Raw genomic sequence first — 22,978 nt, forward strand, 5'->3', positions numbered from 1 at the left:
ATCCAACTAAATTGAAAGTAGAGTCTTTAGAATACCATATCTCAACATTTTGTGTACCTTTAAGATATTTCAAAATTCTTTTAGCAGCTGAGAAATGTGATTGCTTAGGATTTGCTTGAAATCTAGCACACATACAGACATCAAATACAATATCAGGACGACTGGCAGTTAGGTACAACAATGAACCTATTAAACCTCGATATAATGTCGCCTCAATTGATATTCCCCCTTGATCAGTGTCCAATTTTACTGATGAGCTCATGGGAGTATTTGCAGCTGAACATGATTCCATGCCAAATTTCTTCAGCAGCTCCTTTGTATATTTAGTCTGACTGATGAATATACCAGTCTCCAGTTGCTTCACTTGCAGTCCAAGAAAGAATGTCAGTTCACCCATCATGCTCATTTCAAACTTATCCTGCATTAGCTTATCAAACTTTTCGCATAATTTGGGATTAGTTGACCCAAATATGATATCATCAACATAAATTTGAACTAATAAACTGTGATCATTCTTAGCAAATTTGAACAAGGTCTTATCAACTGATCCAACAAAAAAATCATGATCAGTTAGAAATTTTGAAAGAGTTTCGTACCAAGCTCTGGGAGCTGGTTTAAGGCCATATAAGGCTTTGTTCAAATGACATACATGATCAGGAAAGTTGTGATTTACAAAACCTGGGGGTTGTTCAATATATACTTCCTCTTATAGTTGACCGTTCAAAAATGCACTCTTTACATCCATCTGATATACCTTGAATTTCTTGTGTGATGCATAAGCAAGAAAAATTCTGATTGCTTCCAGTCTTGCAACTGGAGCATACGTCTCATCATAGTCAATTCCTTCTTCTTGCCTATATCCTTGTGCCACTAATCTTGCTTTGTTGCGTACAACTGAACCATCCTCGTTCAGTTTATTTATGTATACCCATTTTGTACCTATAATAGTTTTTGAAATTGGTAAGTGAACTGATTTAGCTCTTCTTGCATTGCATTTACCCAGTTAGGATCAGCAAGAGCTTCATCAGTTTTTTTTGGTTCTAGTTGTGAAACAAAAGCTGAATAGATAAATAAATTTAGCATTTGATTGCGAGTTCTTACTGGATCAGATGGATTTCCTATTACCAGTTCAGGTGGATGTGATTTTCTCCATCTGTACTCAGTATTTGTTGTATCAGCAATTTCTTCAGTTGGTAACTGAACACAGTTTTCAGTCTCAGTTGGTGCTTCGTCAACTGGTATTTGAATGTTATCATTATGCTATGTCAATTGATCATCAGCAACGACTTCCTGCACATCTGATAGGTCCAGTACTTCTGGTTCAGGTGTTTGAGATATGTTTTGATAGCCATGACTTTCATTTTTGTCATCATCTTCCAAGCTGATATCTGTAAATCGATCAACTAGCTCAACTTGATCAGTTGGCTTATTAGTTAGTTCAGTTTCATCGAAATCAACATGAGCAGATTCTTCAACATTTAGGGTTTTCTTGTTGAAGACTCTATAGGCTATACTAACTGATGAGTGTCCAAGAAATATTCTTTCTGCAGATTTAGCATCAAACGCTTTTAAATAATTTTTACCATTATCAAGAATAAAACATCTGCAGCCGAATATTTTGAAATAAGTAATTATACTTTTTCTTCCATGCCAGATCTCATATGATGTTTTTATATGATTCTTATTAATAATTGATCTGTTCTGAGTATAATATGCAGTGTTTACTGCCTCTGCCCAAAATATTTGAGAAATACCAGAATCAGCAAGCATTGTTCTGACAGCTTCTTTAAGAGTCTGATTTCTTCTCTCAGCTACACCATTTTGCTGAGAAGTTCTGGCTGCTGAGAGCTCATGCTTAATTCCCGCATTTTCTAGGAAATTTGAAAGAGTTTGATGGATGAATTCAGTTCCTGGATCAGATATGATTCGATCAATTCCAACTGATTTTTCATTTAAAAGTCTTTTGAAGAGCTTTATTAGTTGCGAAGCAGTATGGTCTTTAGATTTGAGAAAAATAACCCAAGTAAATCTTGAAAAATCATCTAGGACTACCAAGGTGTATTTCATTCCTCCTAAGCTCATGACTGGTATAGGACCAAAGAGATCCATGTGCAACAGTTCTAAGCATCGGGATGAAGATTTACATCCATTGTTTTTAAAAGAGGATCGTACTTGTTTACCATACTGACATGTTGAGCAAAGTTTTTATTTTGAAAAGTCTATTTTGGGCAAACCAGTTACAAGTTCATGTTTACTCAGACAGGCAATGGATTTAAAGTTTAAATGATTTAGTCTCTTATGCCACAACCAGTTTTTAGATGATTTGGAAGCAATAAAACAAACTGGTGAATACGTTTGATCATTCCAACTGACTTTATATGTGTTTCCACAATGTTTGCCAGTTAGTATGATTTCATCAGTTGAAGTTTTGACTAAACATGAGTTTTTGTCAAATTGTACTGAGAATCAATTGTCATATAACTGACTGATGCTAATCAAGTTATACTTCAGGTTTTCTATTAATAGAACATCTTTAAAAGTAAAGTTACCATGGATAAGCTTACCCTTACCCACAGTTCTACCTTTGGAATTGTCTCCGAAACTGATGTTTGGACCAGTGTATTTGATCAGTTGGGATAACGCACTTGCATCTCCTGTCATATGTCGCGAGCATCCACTGTCCAAATACCATATTGAGTTCTTGTTTGTACCTGTTACCTACAATCACACATATAATATAACTTGGTACTCATATCTATTTGGGTCTTGAACTGATTAGTCCCTTAGGAATCCACACTTAGATTAGTCTAACAGACTTTCCAATAGCTGTATTCCAAATGGTTTTTCTCGGCTTTTGTGTGCTTGGTGTGTAGTGTACAGATGATACAATATTTGTTTTAGGTTTATTCAACTGATTGTTCAGTCTATATCTCTTCTGAACTGGCTTGCAGTTATAGTAATAGCTATTCGAATAGTTCTTGTGAGACCTCTTTGATGACTGACTTTGTGAATCAGTTGAGAATTTTTGACTATAACCAATCTCATATCTTCTAGCCTTGTTCATATTCTCAGTAGGTTGCTCAATCAGTTTACTGGGCTCAATTTGTTCTTGTATCACTGCTGTTTTGACAAAATGAATGTATTTCCCTTTGTCTATTTTTGGATTTGGTTGAGTATCATTTGGATATATTTCTCCTTGAGTGTTGAACCCTAAACCAGTTTTATCAGAAACTGATTTTTGTGAATTCTGCATCTCATTCATTGCAGTAGATGACTTGTTCCAAGACTGAATGAGCTCAGTCTGGTTTGAGTTTTCAAGAATCAATTTTTGGATTAATGACTGATTTTTGTTTCTCTATGCTTTTATCTCAGCAATTTCCCTTTTTAGACTCAACCTATCAACTGCTTCATCAGTTTTTGTTTTATTGTCTGTGGGATCAGTTTGCTTTGCTTTGATTTTTTCAAATGATGATGCAAGCTTTTGATACTCATTTACCATGTCATGTAGTGTTAGAATGAGTTCTTATCGTGTGAAATCAGTTGAGCTGAAATCAAATACCTGTTGACTAGTTGATTCTTCTTCTGCATCATTAGCCATTAAGCACTTGACTTCCTCATCATCACTAGAGCTGCATGAGCTTTCCGGTTCTGACTCCTCACTGTCAGTTTCTGCCCATTTAGATTTGTTTTCTTAAGCTAAGAGTACCTCATGTTTCTTTCTGAATGACTTCTTATCTTCCTTGGGTCTTCTTTTGTGCTCATATGATTTCTTTCTTCTATCAGTTGAGCCTTGATTGTCCTTCTTGGGTTTAGGACAATTAGCCATAAAGTGACCTGATTTGCCACAGTTGTAGCAGGCATTTGATTCATCTTTGGAACTGTTCCTTTGGTACGGCTTCTGGAAGTTTCCTTGATTCTTTCTCATGAACCTTCCGAATTTTTTGATGAACAATGACATAGCATCACTGCTCAACTGATCAGCAGATTTCTCGACTGAACTGATTGGTTCTGTTCTGACAGCAGCTAGAGTAGTTGTGGCTGCAGGGGTAGATGGTTCTCCTTCTCTGGTCTGCAGCTCAAATTCATAAGCCTTTAAATCAACAAACTGATCATGAAGTTCAATCTGGTTCAGATCTTTGGACTCCCTCATTTCCATGGTCTTGACTTCCCATTCCTTGGGAAGACCTCTCATTATCTTCAATGCAATCTCTTTGTTGGTATACACTTTTCTAAGTGCATTTAAGTCATTGATGATACTGCTTACTCTTTCATCATACTCATGCATTAATTCTCCTGCTTTCATTTTGATGTTATCAAATTTTTGAACAGCAACTGAAAGTTTATTTTCTTTGGTTTGATCATTTCCTTCACACAGCTGGATCAGCTTTTCCCAAATTTCTTTGGCTGACTTACACATCTTTATTTTGCTGAATGTTATTTTGTCCAGCGTTTTGTACAGAATGTCTTTAGCCACATTATCAAGATTTTTTTTTCTTTTATCTTCAGTTTTCCATTCATCTCTGGGCTTTTCTATTCTTTGTGGTGCCCCTTCTGTTATGGCAACTGCTGTATTGGTTTTTAGAATCTTCATGGGTCCATCAGTTATGACATACCACATGTCATCATCTTGTGCAGCTAAATGAGCCTGCATTCTGATTTTCCAATCATCAAATTCTTCTCTGGAGAACATAGGAATTTTGTTGAATGAAGTCATGCTAGCAAGTTTATAGATCAAAAGTATTCAAGAACAAGATTCAACTGCTCTGATACCACTTGATATGATCGATTAACGTAGCAAGAGTGTTTAGAAGGGGGGGTTGAATAAACACTCACAAGTAAAACTGATCTTTTCAAGTTTTGAGTTCAGTTTGGTGAGAAACTGATTCTCGGAATCTTGCTGGTCAATGTCAATCAGTTAAACTAAAGTAGTTGCGGAAATTAACTGACTGAAAGATAGAATACAAAACTGAAATAAAATACACAAGGATTGTTTCTGGATGTTCGGAGATTTCAATTACTCCTACGTCACCCCTTCTATCTCAAGGATATGATTTCCACTAAAAGACTTTGATCGAATACAAGATTTGTACTGACCCACTTCAGTTTGGACTTATCACTGCCAAAAGCTGAAACTCTTAGTATTACAAAATGTTCTCAGTGCGTAACTGATCTTAGCACTATCGAATTTAACGATTATTACAAAGTGCTAGTGAGCTCAAATTGTAGCCTTGACTGCTACGAATAAATCAAGTAAGGGTGAGCTAAGATTTTGATAGAGTAACAGCAAGCTTTGAATAGAGTGATCTGTGTTTTTTTTCAGCTGTTCTTCTGTCATATTTATAAGCTTCCCTTCCAACGGTAACTTGAGATATATTTGAATCTTTGTATCCGTTGATTGCCACTTCATCATTCCTTGGGCATTGTTTGCTTCATTTATTGTAATGCCCCGTCTTAATTGCTTTAGCCGAAATGCGTTGTTCTAAGTTGTATTGATTGAAGTGCGGCGTTTCATATTCAGTTGCAATCTGCTATGTCTCTTTGTCGGTTGAATGTTCTTTCCCGAGACATGTTTAGTTGAAGGAAGCATACGGCTCAATATATCAACTGATCGGTTTCCAACTGATCAGTTTTTTTTATTAGATCTGCTTATTTCAGTTGTCAAGTCCAGTTGCTGAATATAATTGCACGTATCAGTTGGTTAATCAGTTTGTCAAACTCCAGAATTTAGAGTTTGGTTCATATTTTGTCAAACGCTGGAATTTCGTTTCCAACAATATCTCATAGATTATGTTGAACAAAAATGTGGTAGAGTAACCTATAGAGGGGGAGCTAAATGAAATATTGTTGGAAAGGGAACCTTAAATATTGAAGCACTACCAAAGCTCCACAATGTGCTTCATGTTGAAGGATTAAATTCGAATCTTATAAACAAAAGCCAATTGTGTGATAATAATTTGCTTGTTAAGTTTGATAAACATAATTGTGAAGTTTTTGATGAAGCTAACAAGTGCATTATGACAGGTACAAGCTCTTCGGACAATTGCTACCAAATAAGTGAAAAACTTTCATGCAAACATGCGCAAATCACCGAACTTGACCTTTGGCATCAAAAACTCGGCCATGCAAACTTTAAAACTTTAAAGAACTTGAGTAAGTACAATGCAGTTAGAGGTATGCCTAATCTCTCTTCTGGTATACCATATGTGTGCGGAGATTGTCAAAAAGGCAAACAGACTCGCGTGTCGCATCCAGTGTTGGCAACATATGGGACAACACGCTGTCTGGAGTTACTACACATGGACCATATGGGTCTTATGGAAGTTGAAAGCCTCGGAGGTAAGAAATATTCCTTAGTGTGTGTTGATGATTTCTCACGTTTTTCATGGGTTAGATTTATTAGAGAGAAATCAGATACTTTCGATGTATTCAAAAATTTGATCAAAAGAATCACCAACTTCCACAACCTGAAGGTAAGAAATATCAGAACTGATCACGGTATAGAATTTGAAAACATTTCATTTTCATCCTTCTGTAGCAGAAAAGGTATTTCACACGAATTTTCAGCACAAAAACACCACAACAAAATGGCATTGACGAACGTAAGGACATAACTTCGCAAGAAATGGCAAGGGTGATGCTAGCTTCAAAGAATATCTCAAAGCATTTTTGGGTAGAAGCCCTTAATACAGCATGTCATATTTCGAATAGGGTCTATTTAAGAAGTGGATTAACCATGACTTCTTATGAAATAATCATGGGAAGAAAGCATAACCTTAAATATTTCCATGTTTTTGGCTGTGTTACACTTTGAATGACAGGGATCAACTTGCTAAGTTTGATTCAAAGAGTGATAAGTGTTTATTTTTGGGATATGCCACTAATAGTCGTGATTATCGTATGTTTAACTTAAGAACTAGGACTATTATGAAATCTATTAATGTTGTTTTTGATGATTGTGCAGATCTCAAGAAGAAAACTGCTGAAGATGATGTTGAAGACCTTCTGGAAAATCAAATGCCACTGGAAAATATAGATGTTGCCCCAGATGTTGCAATATCTGGCACAACATGTGACACTGAAATCACCGAATCACAAGAAGATGCTCACAGGGATGATAAGGCAGTGGATGATGGATCATGTATTCCAAACAAAATCCAAAAGAACCATCCATCATCTCAAATCATTGGAGGGATACGTGAAGAAGTCCAAACCCAAAGAAAGACAAAGTTGACTATCGAAAAATGGTTGGACTAGTGTGCGTGAGTACTATGTACTCACAGGTTAGATTTTCATGCTTTGTATCTCAACTTGAACCTAAAAATGTAGATGAAGCGCTAAAGATGAGTTATGGATCAATGCTATGCATGATGAGCTTGAAGAGTTTGTTCGAAATGATGTTTGGACTTTGGTTCCACCCCTGATCAATGGCAATATAATTGGAACAAAATGGATTTTTAAAAATAAAACTGATGAGTCAGCGAACATCATTCGAAACAAAGCAAGGTTTGTTGCTTAAGGGTACACACAAGTTGAAGGGGTTGATTTTGATGAGACCTTTGCACCTGTTGCCCAAATTGAGTCAATCCGAATTTCGCTAGCCATTGCATGCTTTATAAAAATCAAATTGTTTCAAATGGATGTTAAAAGTGCATTTTTAAATGGTATCTTGTGTGAAGAAGTATATGTTAGACAGCCTAAAAGATTCGAAGATCCACATAATCTTGATTATGTGTACAAGTTGAAAAAGGCTCTTTATGGCTTGAAGCAAGCACCCCGTGCTTGGTATGGCAGACTGACTAAATACCTACTCGAAATCGGATTCAAAAGATGTGAGGTAGATAAGACTCTTTTTATTCAAAAATCCAAAGGTGAGATCCTTATTTGCCAAATCTATGTTGATGATATCATTTTCGGTTCTTCATCCCAAAAGCATGCTAATGATTTTGTTGAATGCAAGTCTACTACATTTGAAATGAGCATGGTTAGTGAATTACATTTCTTTCTTGGCTTACAAATCAAACAAATGCATGATGACATCTTTTTGTGCCAAAGTAAGTACGCCAAAAATCTGATAAAGAAATTTGCTAAAGAAAACATCAAGCACATGAAGACACCTATGGGATCAAATGAAAAATTATCCAAATACGATGTTGCCGAAAATGTTGACAACACCCTATATCGCAGCATCATAGAAAGTCTCTTGTACTTGACGGCTAGCCGCCCTGACTTAATGTTAGTGTTTGTTTATATGCTAGATACCAATCTAATCCTAAGATTTCTCACTTAAAAGTCGTAAAACGTATCTTACGATACATAGCCGGAACCATTGACTTAGGATTATGGTATACACACGAAACCAACTCAAATGTAGTTGGGTTTTCAGATGCTGATTGGGCTGAGGATTTAGACGATAGAAAGAGTATTTCTGGTGGTTGTTTCTACCTTGGAAATAATTTGATCTCATGGCATAGTAGAAAACAGAACTGTGTGTCACTTTCAACCGCTGAATCTGAATATGTGGCAGCTGGAAGTGGTTGCACTCAACTTTTGTGGATGAATCAAATGATAGAAGATTATGGATTAAAGAGTGAACCCTTGTTTATGTACTGTGACAATTCTAGTGCGATTAACATTTCAAAAAATCCATTAAAACACTCTCGAACAAAGCACATTGACATAAACATCATTTTATTCGAGATCTTGTAGAAAAAGAATTGATTCGAATGGAGTTTTTTGATACAAATAACCAACTGGCCGACATATTCACCAAAACATTAGATTTTGAGAGGTTGTCCAACCTTAGGAAATCTCTCAGCACGTGTTCTGTCTAATCATTCTTAGATGTTGTCTCAGATGTTACAACATCTCGGACAACATCTACCATGCATTTGCATCTTTAGGACTTAGACATACTGTATTGCATTCATACTGTGATATGTTGTGTTGAAACTGTGTAGCATAATTTTCTGATGCACTTACAATTCTTAGTTATCTCTTAAAACTTCACACCTTTACATGTGAATTTAGTCACAAAAGAATTGAAGAATGGTCACTTGACCTTAACCAATGTGACAAGTAATCCAAGAAGAATTTGAAAAATTGTGATTAAAACTTTGTGTCTGTGATTAGAAGGAAAGATGGAAAAAGCTGCCTAAAGTAGCCCAATGAAGGCTGGACTTTTAGTGCGGGAGCTACCCCTTCTAAATGTTAACACAGAAATAGAAGAAAATGGAAAAAGCTACCTAGAATAGTCCATTGAAGACTGTTCTTCTAGTGTGGGAGCTGTCACTTCTATGTTTAGAAAGTTATAAGTTAGTGTGAAGAAAAACTGAAATTTGTTTCTGGAATTGTAGGTGTTGTCAGAAGATGTTGCCAACATTTGTGACAACACCTTATCTGTACACATATCTCATAATTGCTCTCATGTTTCAATTTATGTTACATTATGTTATGAGGCATCCATAAGTCATGCATAAACATAACTTTGTGAATTTTGTCATGTCATAAGGATATTCGTATGAAAACAAAGAAAAATTCTATAAAAGTACAATTTTTGCAGGAAATCAAAATCATGTGCTCTTTGATGTTAAGTGGAGCTAAAATCCGATGTGGGTTTTATTTTTGGACTTATTTTGAAAAGTAATTGCACATAATTATCGAGATAATTTCTTAAGATAGTAACAGTTAAATTTTGTATGCCCGTTTTTTACCGTTGGACTGAGTCAGTTACTGATATGGCATGTTACCGTTGCACTGTAGGTTCATGTTTATCCTCTTGATTTACACAGCCTAAATTATCATTACTTGCCTAATTGTTTCTCGAATTTTCTTGCTCGCAAATTTTTCTGCTGCTCTTTGTTTTGGGCAATTTTCGTTTCTCACAATCTAAACGATGACAGGAAAGGGTTTTGATCCCCAAGATATCCGCAGTGAAATGGGTCACACAGAGGATGTTGCCCCATCTCCGGCAACATCCGATGCAACACCCACGGGTTCCAACTTACAGATCATCCCAGCTGCTCTTACGCCGGAACCCCTGGAGATTATTGCACCAGGTGAGCCTGGAAATGCACTGGACATTGATAACCCACCTATCATCAGGGTTTTCGATCCACCCTCTCCTCCAAAAAGACGTTCAAAAAGGTAGGCCGGATATAACATTGATCTCACACTAGGCAAGCGATTTCGCTACAAGGGACAACCCTCCACTCATTGATCCGGTAGAGACGTTGGGAGATGATTCAAATGACGGAGACTACGAGTTAGTTGCCCGCAAAAATCCCGTACCACGGGTTGCCGCCAAGTCTTCCTCGTCATCCACAGAAGACTCTCACCCCCTGTTCATGCCACACAGGATGCACCTAAGGAACACTCCTCGTCTGATGAGGATGAAGTATCTTTGGCCCAGGTGTTGGCTGATATGAAAAAGGCCAAAAAGACTGCACCCGCCTCTCCTGCACATGTCTCTCCAATCCAGCATGTGCCTGAGAAGAAAACTGAAGCTACCACCACCCTATCTGACAGTGAAGACTCTGGTACACACTCTCATCACTCAGCGGGAGCCCCTGATGAGGACATTGCCTCTGATGATACAAGAGATGAAGATGCGCCTGCTGCTACAAATGTTGTGTTGGATGTTGAGGACACCTTAGACAACACTGACCTCAGTGAGTATGATCTAGACAGCAGCTTCAATACCAAGTTCTATACTGAGACATCATTCTCCAACTGGGATCTTTACACTAACCGGAGATTTATTGAAGAACGCAATGCTGATATGGAAGCCTTCTCTCGAAACAATCTGATAGATTTTCTCAAGTCTCGCGGACTGTTCTCCACCATCTCCTCTGTACAGCCTTATTGCCCCAAAGTTGTGCTTGAATTCTATGGCAACCTCTCGTCGGGTGTTGGTAATGCGAGCTCGGAGAAATTTGGTAAAGTGTTTGTACGCAACAGATTGTATAATTTCGACCCTCATGTCATCAATACTTATTCCAGTACACCTGAAATTTCTGTAGGTTCTCAACCGGATCTTGATGAGGTAATATCTGTCCTAACTGGTGTCGTGCTTAGCAAATTCCCTGCTAATCCACATAAGGTCTCCGCTTCAAATCTCACGTCCCTATACTCGGTGCTGCTCAAGATTTCCATCCGAAACTGGACATCAACCACCAACACTACGGTGGTCACTAAGTCCCAGGCACTGACTCTGTTTGCCATTGGCAACTGCACTTTGAACCTTGGGCGTCTCATCTTTTATACTGTCATACAATATGCAAATGGAGGATTGAAGTCATCCAAGCTCCCGTTTCCCAGTTTGATCTATGGGATACTGGTATCCCAGGGATTTGTTCGAGATGTGAGTGAGGGACTGTCTGAATCCAGTGAAACAATCAAAATCGCCCCTGCCTTTTTCAAAGGAAACCGCAAGATTGACCTTCCCTGGATAGACCTTACCACAACACCTCTTGCTTCTGGACCTTCTCAAGGTTCCACCTCTCATACACCAACTGCTGATTTTGTGAAGATTACTGTAGCTGGAGTTCAGGCTCATCTCGACCATGCTATTAAAAAGATATCCCAGCTTAAGGCAGACTTGGTGTATTATGAGGATTTGGCTGCTGACCTCAGGCTTCTCTTGGAAGTAGGTGTCTTTCCCGGACAAAAAAGGGGAGATGATGCTCAAACGGGTGCTGGTCCGTAAGGGACTAAGGATGATGAAGAGGAAGAGGACAGTGATGAGGAGGACAGTAGTGATGAAGATGATGATGCGTAGATTTTTTAATGTTTAGAGTTTTTTTTGTTTCTGTTTGTGTTCTTATTTTGCTAATATCTCGGTCTAGGTTGCTATCTCTCCCTAGATGTAGTCGTCTTATAAACTGTTAATGAAACTATTGCAGGTGTTGTCTCGAATGTTGCCAACATTACTAACAACACTCTTACTAACAGTATTTTATTCAGGGGGAGAAAAGTTCACTAACTCAGGGGGAGTGTATTTGAGCTAAATCAAGGATAAAAGGGTTTGATCTCATTTTTGTCCAAGAAAGGCAAAAAGAGAGAGATTGTAGGGAAATAATATTCTCGACTTTAATTGTTATAATTCCCTAGATTTTTAATTATTTATCTAAAATTATTTTTCCTTGTTGATTTGATTGAGTAGATTATTTTATGTGATTTTGTCTTTCTTAGATAAGGAGATAATCATTCAAAAGTAGTCTAGATATGTTATTTATTGGAATGATTTAAAGAGATATGATATCAATGGTTAAATAGAGTTTATTCCTAATAAAACTCTTACTTTCCTTATGTTATAGGTTTTCTTATGGAGATAAAAGTCTACATCTATAAATAAGAGATCAAAGACATCATTGGGTTCTTCNTTCTGGTTATTTGTTTTAGAAAGCTTTATTTTCTCAAAGTGTTGAGGAAATTGATTTTCATAAAAATCGCTAGTGATAGGTTTTTGTGTAAACGATTTGGTTTCTAGTGATTAATTTTTGCCATAAGGCACCGCACAAGTATTTATACTTGTGCATATTTAATCTTGTCCGTTTATTTATTTAAAGTCGATTTGTGTTATAAAAGTTAATATTCCGCTGCATGTTGTCCAAGATGTTGTAACATCTGGCACAACACCTAATTCTGATAAAACACAAATTTGCTATTTTAATTGCCGTTTACGTATTTATTCATAACTGACAAACAACGTATTCCTTACAATTGCGATTGTAGAAATATTAACTCAAAAAATTGTTTTTGGAGTGTTTTGATTTTGATCTTATTCAGTTGGAATTCTTAAATACAAAAGAACATATTGTAGATGGATTCACAAAAGTAGTTGGTGTAGAAAAATTTATTGAAGTTCGGATTAAAAATTAAGAGAGGGTGTTAAAATTAAGTAATTTGTAAGCAATGTCAACTAAGGAACCAAAATGCTTCAAAATGATGTCGGCTGAAAAAGATGATTGTTGCAGCAAGTTGTCAACAATGTGAATGTGCCATCCATTTATAGTCAATAAATGTGAGCAAATTGAAATTAGATGATAATGCGATAATTTTAGGTGACCAATTTGAAATTAATATAGGTAGGAAAATTGAAATTGTATAATTGAAATGTTTGGATATATTTTCTTATAAATAACCTATGTACTGTATTGAAGAAATTGTCCAAAAAAAAGAGAGAAACAATAATTATAAGTGTTTGAGATTATTTGAGTGTAAAATATTTACTAAGTACTAATGCAAAAGCTCAACTAAAAATATATTGCATTCCAAATTTTATTGTCTTCCCATTTCTTTTAATTATCATACAATTTTCCTAATTAACATATGTATGTTATATGTTTTTAATTATAATCGAGCTATATATATGGCATGCAGAAACATATCCAAGAGTAGGAGAGGATGAATGGTACTTCTTGTAAGGCCCTGTGATTAATTATCCAGTAATTTGACATAATTAGAATAATTATTGAGTTGTAAATTAAAATAATTATTTATGCCAAATAAATTCAAGAAGTGTATTAAAAATATGTATTTTAGAATATCGGAGAATTTAACAATATAAAATGTATACATAGTTTAAATAACACACGAGTTCTTAAAATACGTAAAATCCGGATAAAATAGACTCAATTTATTAAGTGTTGTGGTCAATTATTACACACATATACACAACTTATCTTACGCATAAGAGAGGGAAGAAAGGAAATAGAAAGAAAGAAGAAAACCCAATTCCCGCAACCCTTGGAGCATCTGTGGGAAAGTGGCGATATCACCTCCGTCCGGCGTCAGAAATCGCGAAGTTTGAGCAAGGATTCGAGTAGATCGAAGCTGCTGTTCGGGTGCTCTGTTTCTGCGCGAATTCTTCCGATTTTGGGGTGAGCATTTTGTGTTGCTGCGATTTTTGTATGAATTATAGAAATGACCTAAAAAGAACTTGTAGCTCTTTGTTAGCTTTCTTTAGCACCTAGAATCATCAAATTTGGATAAGAAACGGAATTGAAATGATTTTTCTACCAAAATGCGTCAAATCGAATTCTGAAACTGTGCTGTGCAAGACACCTACTGTAATTCGGGTTTATGGCATGTTTGCACTCATATTCTAGGTTTTTGGTTAAAAAAAAAGTTGTACAGCTATGTGTTGTCTTCGTAATGATATACGATTCGTTAAATTCCATTAAAAATTGAGATAGTTATGCTCATTTTGCCGAAACTGCTCAGTACGAGATTTTGTCCGAAAATCTGTTGAGTAGCAGTGTGTTCTTGAAAATTCTGAGAATAATCTATTGAGATTATGAAGATGGTTTCAACTAGAGAAACTTAGATAATTGAGTTATCTTTAATTTCCAATTGACGGATATTTATTTGAGTTAATTTTGAGCGAGATATGAATTTTATGCTCTTTTGTGCCAAATTGGACATTGGTATGAAAAATAGTTTTCATGATCGGCTTATTGTTGCTTTGTTTAGGCCGAGTGTCTTGAAGTAAAGTTGTTATTGGATTGTCAAGTTGGTATAGGAATGTTACAGCTCGGTAATATACGATGGTAAAACATAAATTATGTTTAATTTCCATTCTGTGTTATATTGATCAGGTGTATTACTTGTTGGCTATTGTAAATTGTTAAATGCCTTCGTTGTGATATAAGTTTATTATTATGACATCTTATTGGCATTTAGCATAGGACATACAGTTATGACATTCATGTTGAGCCCTATCGTTCTTGTTAGCCCATTGTTGATATCCGTTGTTATCTGGCACTGTTGTTTATCTCGGGATCATTGTGTGGCTGATAGGCCTATACACATGAGACCGTAGATGTGATTGAACAATCCCTTGGTTAGTGCAACCTTTTGAGGTGAGCGCTGGGATTGTGTCATCTGGTTCGTTCTGTTGTGCCATCCTGTTATATCGTATCAGCTGTATGGAGGACGAGTGAGGGGTGTTATTCAGCACAGCTTGGCATACCTCGCATACTTGGCAGGGCGGTTTAGCTGCATGCCGGTGTAGCTCTCCTATGTTGTTGCTCGAGCATTATTCCAGTTGTTATCGTACCGTTTGTTGGCTCCTGTTATCCCGATTATTCGTTGAGCCTTTCATGCATTGCATATTACATTTTATTATATGATTATGCATGATTTATTATTATTGTTGTTATTGTTGAACTGTTTCATACCAGAATCCTAACCTTAGTTGTTTACTGGGGGGCTGCTGTGGTTGCTATTGGGCACCATGGTAGATCTCCCGAGTCGTTTTGAAGCATCAGGCCGAGGTTCCGCCAGTGGAGCTCGGGATTGAGGTTGGATTGCTTGGTTCTGTCAGTGGAGTTTCCCAGTTAGTCTATATGTATATCTTGAGTTTGTTTCAGTCTTGTATTGTAGTTTACTTGCCGGGGAGATGCCCCGTGTATTTGTAGCAATATTTGGTTGTTTTTGTGATGTTCTGAGTCGACCCTATTATTCTTATGATCTGGTGAGTATGTGGTAAGTTTTAATTTCTGTTTAGTCCTGACCAGTGCGGCTATGGTTGTTGACTTTGGTTTTTGTTTTTATGTCTCTAGTTGGAGTATATTTTGATATAAAATGCTGCTTGAGTTTTTCGGGATGTCCTGCTTATGGGGAGGTCATGCCGAAATTTTTCTAGGCCCTGAGGTCTGTTTTAAAGTATTTTAAACCATTTCCGCTGCAGTTTTAAATCAAACCATTATTGTTTGATCATTAATTGTCGTTATAGTAAATGAGCCTCACATCTTGGTTTCAGAGCGTAAACTAGGATACGCTCGAATTAGAGTCTATGACACTTGAGTCTTGGCACTAAAATGGTTGTTGCGCCTGTGTATGCTACTTGACAACATGCTTATGTGATTATATGATTTGTTTACTTCCATTCTAATTGTTTTGGTGTTTTATCGTATTGAATGGAGGGAGGTGGAGAAATTCCTGTTGATGAGATTCTTCTAGCTCGTGGTCGAGGTCGTGGACGTGGTAGACCTCGTGTCCATGTTGCTGATGATATTTTTGTTGAGCAAGTTGCTGATCAATTAGAGCATCTTAGGATGGATGAGTTAGTTGCCTGTTTCCACTCAATGCATCCACCTCGATTCAGTGGTTCGGAGGGAGCTGAGAAAGCATAATTGTGAATTTTTGAGATTGAGGAATTGTTTGATTTGATTGAGTATCCTCCAGAGTGTCGATTGAGATTAGCTGTGCATCGGTTGAAAGATCGTGCCAAAATGTGGTGGTCTACTACATTAATGACCTTAGATGCGCAGAGAATTGTTCCATCGTGGGATATATTCAAGATGAAGTTTAAGGAAAGTTATTGTCCTCCATCATTTTATAGCTCTAAGGCTTCGAAGTTTCATAACTTGAAGCAGGGCGATATGTCAGTTGCGGAGTATGCGGATACTTTTTATGCTATGCTGAGATATGCTCCTCATGTTGCTGCAAGTCAGGTTGCTGTTGTCGAAAGTTTCATTGAAGGATTGAACGATCATCTGCACCCTTTTGTTTCTATCGGTAAGCCACTGAATTATCTTGAAGCAGTGGAAATAGCAAAAAGGGCTGAAGCTAGTCTTAAGAGGAGTGCAATCGAGCTCCTACCCAACATCATCATTCGGGAAGGCAACAATTCAATAAATCTGGTTCTAAATCTCTTCGTTCACGTGGGAAACAATTTAAGAAGCCTGGTTCTAGTTCTTCGAGTTCGGGGAGTTCAGGGAACCGTGGTGGATATCGCTATAGTGGACCTTACTGTGATCATTGTGGAGGCAAGCATTCCAGTAATCAGTGTGTTGGAGTTCAAGGGGTTTGCAATGTTTGTGGTCGGCCGGGTCATTTTGCTAAAGTCTGTCCTCGTAAGACGGGGAAATCAGCCCAGGCAGGTAGTGGAGCTCAAAGTAATAGAATTCCAGAAGCGTCCCAGTCTTTCCATCAGCCTAGTCGCCCTTCGCATCAGAGCAGAGGGCAAGGTGGTCAACAGAATCAGTCATCTGTTCATGGATTTGCCTTGACTGAGGATGAGGCTCAGGCAGCTCCAGGTACTGTCATTACTTGTAACTGTACTCTATGTGGTTTTATAGCACGAGTGTTATTTGATACCGGAGCATCTCATTCATTTGTTTCTCATGCATTTGTCGTTTCGCATGATCTTCGCACCACTAGTATGAATTCCAATCTATCTGTTGATACTCCGATGGGCAAAATGATTATCACTGATAATGTGGTGTTCAATGTGGTTTTGTTTCACGATGAAAATGTTCTGTATCTAAATCTCATAGTCCTGCCTATGCATGACTTTGATTGTATAGTTGGTATGGATGTTTTGACTGCAAATCGTGCCACTGTTGACTGATATCGCGGAATAGTTCGTTTCAGGCCTAGCTTTGCTCCTAAATGGAATTTCTATGGCCGTGGTTCTCAAGCCAAGATTCCTCTAGTTTCTGCCATTGAGATGAATCGATTGTTAGATTCTGGTCATGAAAGTTTTCTGGTTTATGCTGTTGATCTATCGCAAGATGAGCCACATATTTCTGATATTCCTGTAGTCTGTGAGTTTCCTGATGTGTTTCCATAAGAGATTCCTGGTTTTCCACCAGAACGAGAAGTTGAGTTCTGTATCGAATTAATGCCAAGAACTGAACCCATATCTCGAGTACCATATCGTTTAGCTCCTGTTGAGCTAAAAGAACTGAAAGAACAATTACATTACTTGTTGAGTAAAGGTTATATTCGTCCGAGTTCTTCACCGTGGGGTGCACCGATTCTATTTGTCAAGAAGAAAGATGGTACGATGCGGATGTGTATTGATTATCGGCAACTGAATAAGTTTACTGTCAAGAATAAATATCCACTTCCTAGGATTGATGACTTATTTGATCAGTTGCAAGGTACTTCGGTGTATTCTAAGATTGATCTCCGTTCTGGGTACCATCAAGTGCGAGTCAGACAAAAAGATGTGCCGAAAACAGCTTTTCGCACGAGATACAGACACTTTGAATTTTTGGTTATGCCTTTTGGTTTGACCAATGCTTCTGCTGTGTTTATGGACTTGATTAATCGAGTATTTCGTAAATATCTCGATCGTTTTGTGATTGTATTCATCGATGATATTCTTGTCTATTCCAAGTCTGAGGAAGAGCATGCCAAACACTTGAGATTAGTTCTTTGAATTCTTCAAAAGAAGCAGTTGTACGCCAAGCTATACAAGTGTGAGTTTTGGTTAGATAAAGTTGTGTTTCTGGGCCATGTCATATCTCAACATGGTATTTCTGTCGATCCAAGTAAAGTAGAAGCAGTTCTGAACTGGGCACGACTGACCAATGTGCCCGAGATTCGTAGTTTCATGGGTTTAGCTGGTTATTACCGAAGATTTATCAAAAATTTCTCAAAGATTGCTAGACCTATCACTCAACTGACTCAGAAAAATCAGAGATTCATTTGGTCTGATCAATGTGAGTCAAGTTTTGTCGAGTTGAAGAAGAGATTGACTTCTGCACCAGTTCTTACCATTCCAAGTGGTTCTGGAGGATTCGTTGTTTGGACTGACGCATCAAATCGAGGATTAGGTTGTGTACTGATGCAGCATGGCAGAGTGGTGGCCTATGGTTCTCGCCAGTTGAAACCGCATGAGTCTAAGTATCCTGTTCATGACTTGGAATTGGCTGCTATTGTTTTTGCTCTCAAGATTTGGAGGCATTATTTGTTTGGGGAGCAATTTGTAATCTATTCTGATCACAAAAGCTTGAAGTATATGTTCTCTCAGTCAGATCTGAATATGAGACAGAGACGTTGGATGGATCTTTTGAAAGATTATGATTGTGAGATCCAGTATCATCCGGGAAAAGTGAATGTCATTGCCGATGCTTTGAGCCGTAAGGTTATTGGTGTTAATTTATCATCGATTCATGTTTCTAAGTTACGAGAGGATATTTGCTCTTCTGGGTTGCATTTTCAAATCCAAGGTAATGTTGTTTGTGTATCTCAGATTTCTGTTGAGCCAGAGCTGATTCAGATTGTAAAGTCAGCTCAGAAAACTGATGATCGAGTTTTGAAATCTTATGAGTTAGTATCTCAAGGACACCAATCTGGTTTCTCAATTCACTCAGATGATTCTCTTCGATTGAATGGTAGATTGGTTGTCTCAGATATTCCTGAATTGCGTGCAGCCATCCTTAAAGAAGCTCATTGTACTCGATATAGTATCCACCCAAGAGGCAGGAAAATGTATCATATTCTACGGCCTCAGTTTTGGTGGAAGAATATGAAAAAGGATGTGGCTGAGTTTGTGTCTCGTTGTATGATCTGTCAGCAAGTCAAAGCAGAACGAATGAGACCGGAAGGATTACTGCATAGTCTTGAGGTTCCTCAGTGGAACTGGGAGCACGTGGCAATGGATTTTGTCATGCATTTGCCACGTACTTCTCGTCATTTCGATTCCATTTGGGTGATTGTCGATAGATTATCTAAATCAGCACACTTTATTCCGTATGAGAGAACGTATTCGTACAAGAAGATGGCTCGTCTGTATATTGAAAATGTTGTGAGACTTCATGGAGTTCCGGTTGCAATAGTTTCAGATCGTGACCCTAGATTCACATCAAAGTTTTGGACTAGTTTCCAAAAAGAAATGTGTACACGACTTGCGATGAGTACTGCGTACCATCCTCAGACAGATGGTCAGGGAGAGCGTACGATCCAGACACTTGAGGATCTACTTCGAGCAGTGGTTATGGATTTCAAAGATAGTTGGCAAGAAGCTTTACCTCTAGTAGAATTTTCATATAACAACAGTTTCCAGGTGACTATTGGTATGGCTCCTTTTGAAGCTTTGTACGGCAGACGATGTCGATCACCTCTTTGTTGGGATGAATTTGGTGAGAAGCAGTTGACTGGACCTGACATTGTTCAGGAAATGCATGATAAAGTCCAGTTGATTCTTCAGAGAATGAAAGCTGCTCAAGATCGGCAAGCTAGTTGTGTTAACAGACGTCGTGGACCTCTAGAATTTCAAGTTGGAGATTTTGTGTTTATGAGGATCTCTCCGTTTATAGGTGTTGTTCGTTTTGGCATGAGAGGTAAGTTGTCACCTCGTTTTGTTGGCCCCTACGAGATTGTTGAGCGTATTGGGACTTGCGCTTATCGTTTGGATTTGCCCCAGTCATTGTCTGGCATCCACGATGTTTTCCATGTTTCTATGTTGCGTAAGTATGAGCCCGATCCGTCTCATGTGATTCAGCCTGATGAGGTTGAACTCGACCCTTCTCTATCGTATATTGAGTATCCTGTTTGTATAGTGGATCGTAAAGATAAAGTGTTACACAATAAAGTTATCCCACTTGTACGTGTTCAGTGGTCGAGGCATGGGGTAGAAGAATCAACATGGGAAACAGAAGAGAAGATGAGAGCATCTTATCCATATCTGTTTGATTCTTAGTATTGTACTGTTGTTGTTGTGCCGTGTATAAGATGCATGTGTGTAAACTGAAATTTCGAGGACGAAATTTGTTTTAAGGGGTGGAGAAGTGTAAGGCCCTGTGATTAATTATCCGGTAATTTGACATAATTAGAATAATTATTGAGTTGTAAATTAAAATAATTATTTATGCCAAATAAATTCAAGAAGTGTGTTAAAAATATGTATTTTAGAATCTCGGAGAATTTAACGATATAAAATACATATAGAGTTTAAATAACACACGAGTTCTTAAAATACGTAAAATCCGGATAAAATAGACTCAATTTATTAAGTGTTGTGGTCAATTATTACACACATATACACAACTTATCTTACGCATAAGAGAGGGAAGAAAGGAAATAGAAAGAAAGAAGAAAACCCAATTCCCGCAACCCTTGGAGCAGCTGTGGGAAAGTGGCGATATCTCCTCCGTCGGCGTCCAAATCTCAATCGATCTAAAGGGGTGTCTTCCTAACATCCTAGGCTTCGATTCAAGTCAGAAATCGCGAAGTTTGAGCAAGGATTTGAGTAGATCGAAGCTACTGTTTGGGTGCTCTGTTTCTGCGCGAATTCTTCCGATTTTGGGGTGAGCGTTTTGTGTTGCTGCGATTTTTGTATTTTGAATTTGTAGAAATGACCTAAATAGAACTTGTAGCTCTATTTGTTAGCTTTCTTTAGCCGCTAGAATTATCAAATTTGGATAAGAAACGGAATTGATATGATTTTTCTATCAAAATGTGTCAAATCAAATTCTGAAACTGTGTTGTGCAAGACACTTACTGTAATTCAGGTTTATGGCATGTTTGCACTCATATTCTGGGTTTTTGGTTAAAAACAAAGTTGTAGAAATATGTGTTTTCTTCGTAATGATATAAGATTTGTTAAATTTCATTAAGAATTGAGATAGTTATGCTCATTTTTCCGAAACTGCTCAGTACAAGATTTTGTCCGAAAATCTGTTGAGTAGCAGTGTGTTCTTGAAAATTCTGAGAATAATCTATTGAGATTCTAAAGATGGTTTCAACTAGAGAAACTAAGATAATTGATTATCTTTAATTTCCAATTGGCGGATATTGATTTGAGTTAATTTTGAGCGAGATATGAATTTTATGCTCTTTTGTGCCAAATTAGACATTGGTATGGAATATAGTTTTCATGATCGGCTTATTGTTGCTTTGTTTAGGTCGAGGGTCTTGAAGTGAAGTTGTTATTGGATTGTCAAGTTGGTATAGGTATGTTACAGCTCGGTAACATACGACGGTGAAACATAAATTATGTTTAATTGCCATTCTGTGTTACATTGATCGGGTGTATGACTTGTTGGCTATTGTAAATTGTTAAATGCCTTCGTTGTGATATATGTTTATTATTATGACATCTTATTGGCATTTAGCATAGGGCATACAGTTATGACATTCATGTTGAGCCCTATCGTTCTTGTTAGCTCATTGTTGATATCCGTTGTTATCTGACACTGTTGTTCGGGATCATTGTCTGGCTGATAGGCCTATACACATGAGACCGTAGATGTGATTGAACAATACCGTGGTTAGTGAACATTTTGAGGTGAGCGCTGGGATTGTGTCATCTGGTTCGTTCTGTTGTGCCATCCTGTTATATCGTATCAGCTGTATGGAGGACGAGTCATGGGTGTTATTCAGCACAGCTTGGCATACCTCGCATACTTGGCAGGGCGGTTTAGCTGCATGACGATGTAGCTCCCCTGTGTTGTTGCTCGAGCAATATTCCAGTTGTTATCATACCGTTTGTTGGCTCCTGTTATCCCGATTATTCGTTGAGCCTTTCATGCATTGCATATCACATTTTATTATATGATTATGCATGATTTATGATTATTGCTGTTATTGTTGAACTGTTTCATACCAGAATCCTAACCTTAGTTGTTTACTGGGGGGCTGCTGTGGTTGCTATTGGGCACCATGGTAGATCTCCCGAGTCGTTTTGCAGCATCAGGCCGAGGTTCCGCCAGTGGAGCTCGGGATTGAGGTTGGATTGCTTGGTTCTATCAGTGGAGTTTCCCAGTTAGTCTATATGTATATCTTGAGTTTGTTTCAGTCTTGTATTGTAGTTTATTTGCCGGGGAGATTTCCCGTGTATTTGTAGCGATATTTGGTTGTTTTTGTGATGTTCTGAGTCGACCCTATGATTCTTATGATCTGGTGAGTATGTGGTAAGTTTTAATTTCTGTTTTGTCTTGGCCAGTGCGGCTATGGTTGTTGATTTTTGTTTTTGTTTTTATGACTCTAGTTGGAGTATATTTTGATATAAAATGCTGCTTGAGTTTTTCGGGATGTCCTGCTTACGGGGAGGTCATGCCGAAATTTTTCTAGGCCCTGAGGTCTGTTTTAAAGTATTTTAAACCGTTTCCGCTGTAGTTTTAAATCAAACCATTATTGTTTGATTATTAATTGTCGTTAGAGTAAATGAGCCTCACACTTCTTCACCCCAAGAGCCCAAAAGCATCCACATGGAAATAGACCGGATCGAGCTGCCGATAAG

The 22,978-nt window shown here is 37.7% G+C and overlaps 1 protein-coding gene across 7 annotated transcripts; it reads left to right on the top strand.

Annotated features, from left to right (window-relative positions):
* Positions 1 to 13,795: 13,795 nt before the first annotated feature.
* LOC140965747 (uncharacterized) lies at positions 13,796 to 22,624 on the top strand. 7 transcript variants are annotated; one of them, XR_012173148.1, is made up of 3 exons: positions 15,579 to 17,047; positions 21,648 to 21,690; positions 22,406 to 22,597. XR_012173148.1 is itself a non-coding variant. In XM_073425918.1 (2 exons), exon 1 carries the CDS (start codon positions 16,236 to 16,238, stop codon positions 17,013 to 17,015), a length of 780 nt encoding a protein of 259 aa, XP_073282019.1. In that variant the 5' UTR covers positions 15,579 to 16,235; the 3' UTR covers positions 17,016 to 17,042; positions 22,406 to 22,624. The 7 variants fall into 7 exon arrangements, 3 of the variants coding, with proteins under 3 accessions (XP_073282019.1, XP_073282031.1, XP_073282011.1); XR_012173141.1 differs by having other exon boundaries at positions 15,579 to 17,042; positions 21,642 to 21,690; positions 22,406 to 22,596; XR_012173151.1 differs by lacking the exons at positions 15,579 to 17,047; positions 22,406 to 22,597 and adding an exon at positions 13,796 to 13,880 and having other exon boundaries at positions 21,642 to 21,934.
* Positions 22,625 to 22,978: the final 354 nt, after the last annotated feature.

The sequence above is a fragment of the Primulina huaijiensis genome, chromosome 2, assembly GCF_012295235.1.
Source record: "Primulina huaijiensis isolate GDHJ02 chromosome 2, ASM1229523v2, whole genome shotgun sequence".
NCBI classification, from domain to species: domain Eukaryota; kingdom Viridiplantae; phylum Streptophyta; class Magnoliopsida; order Lamiales; family Gesneriaceae; genus Primulina; species Primulina huaijiensis.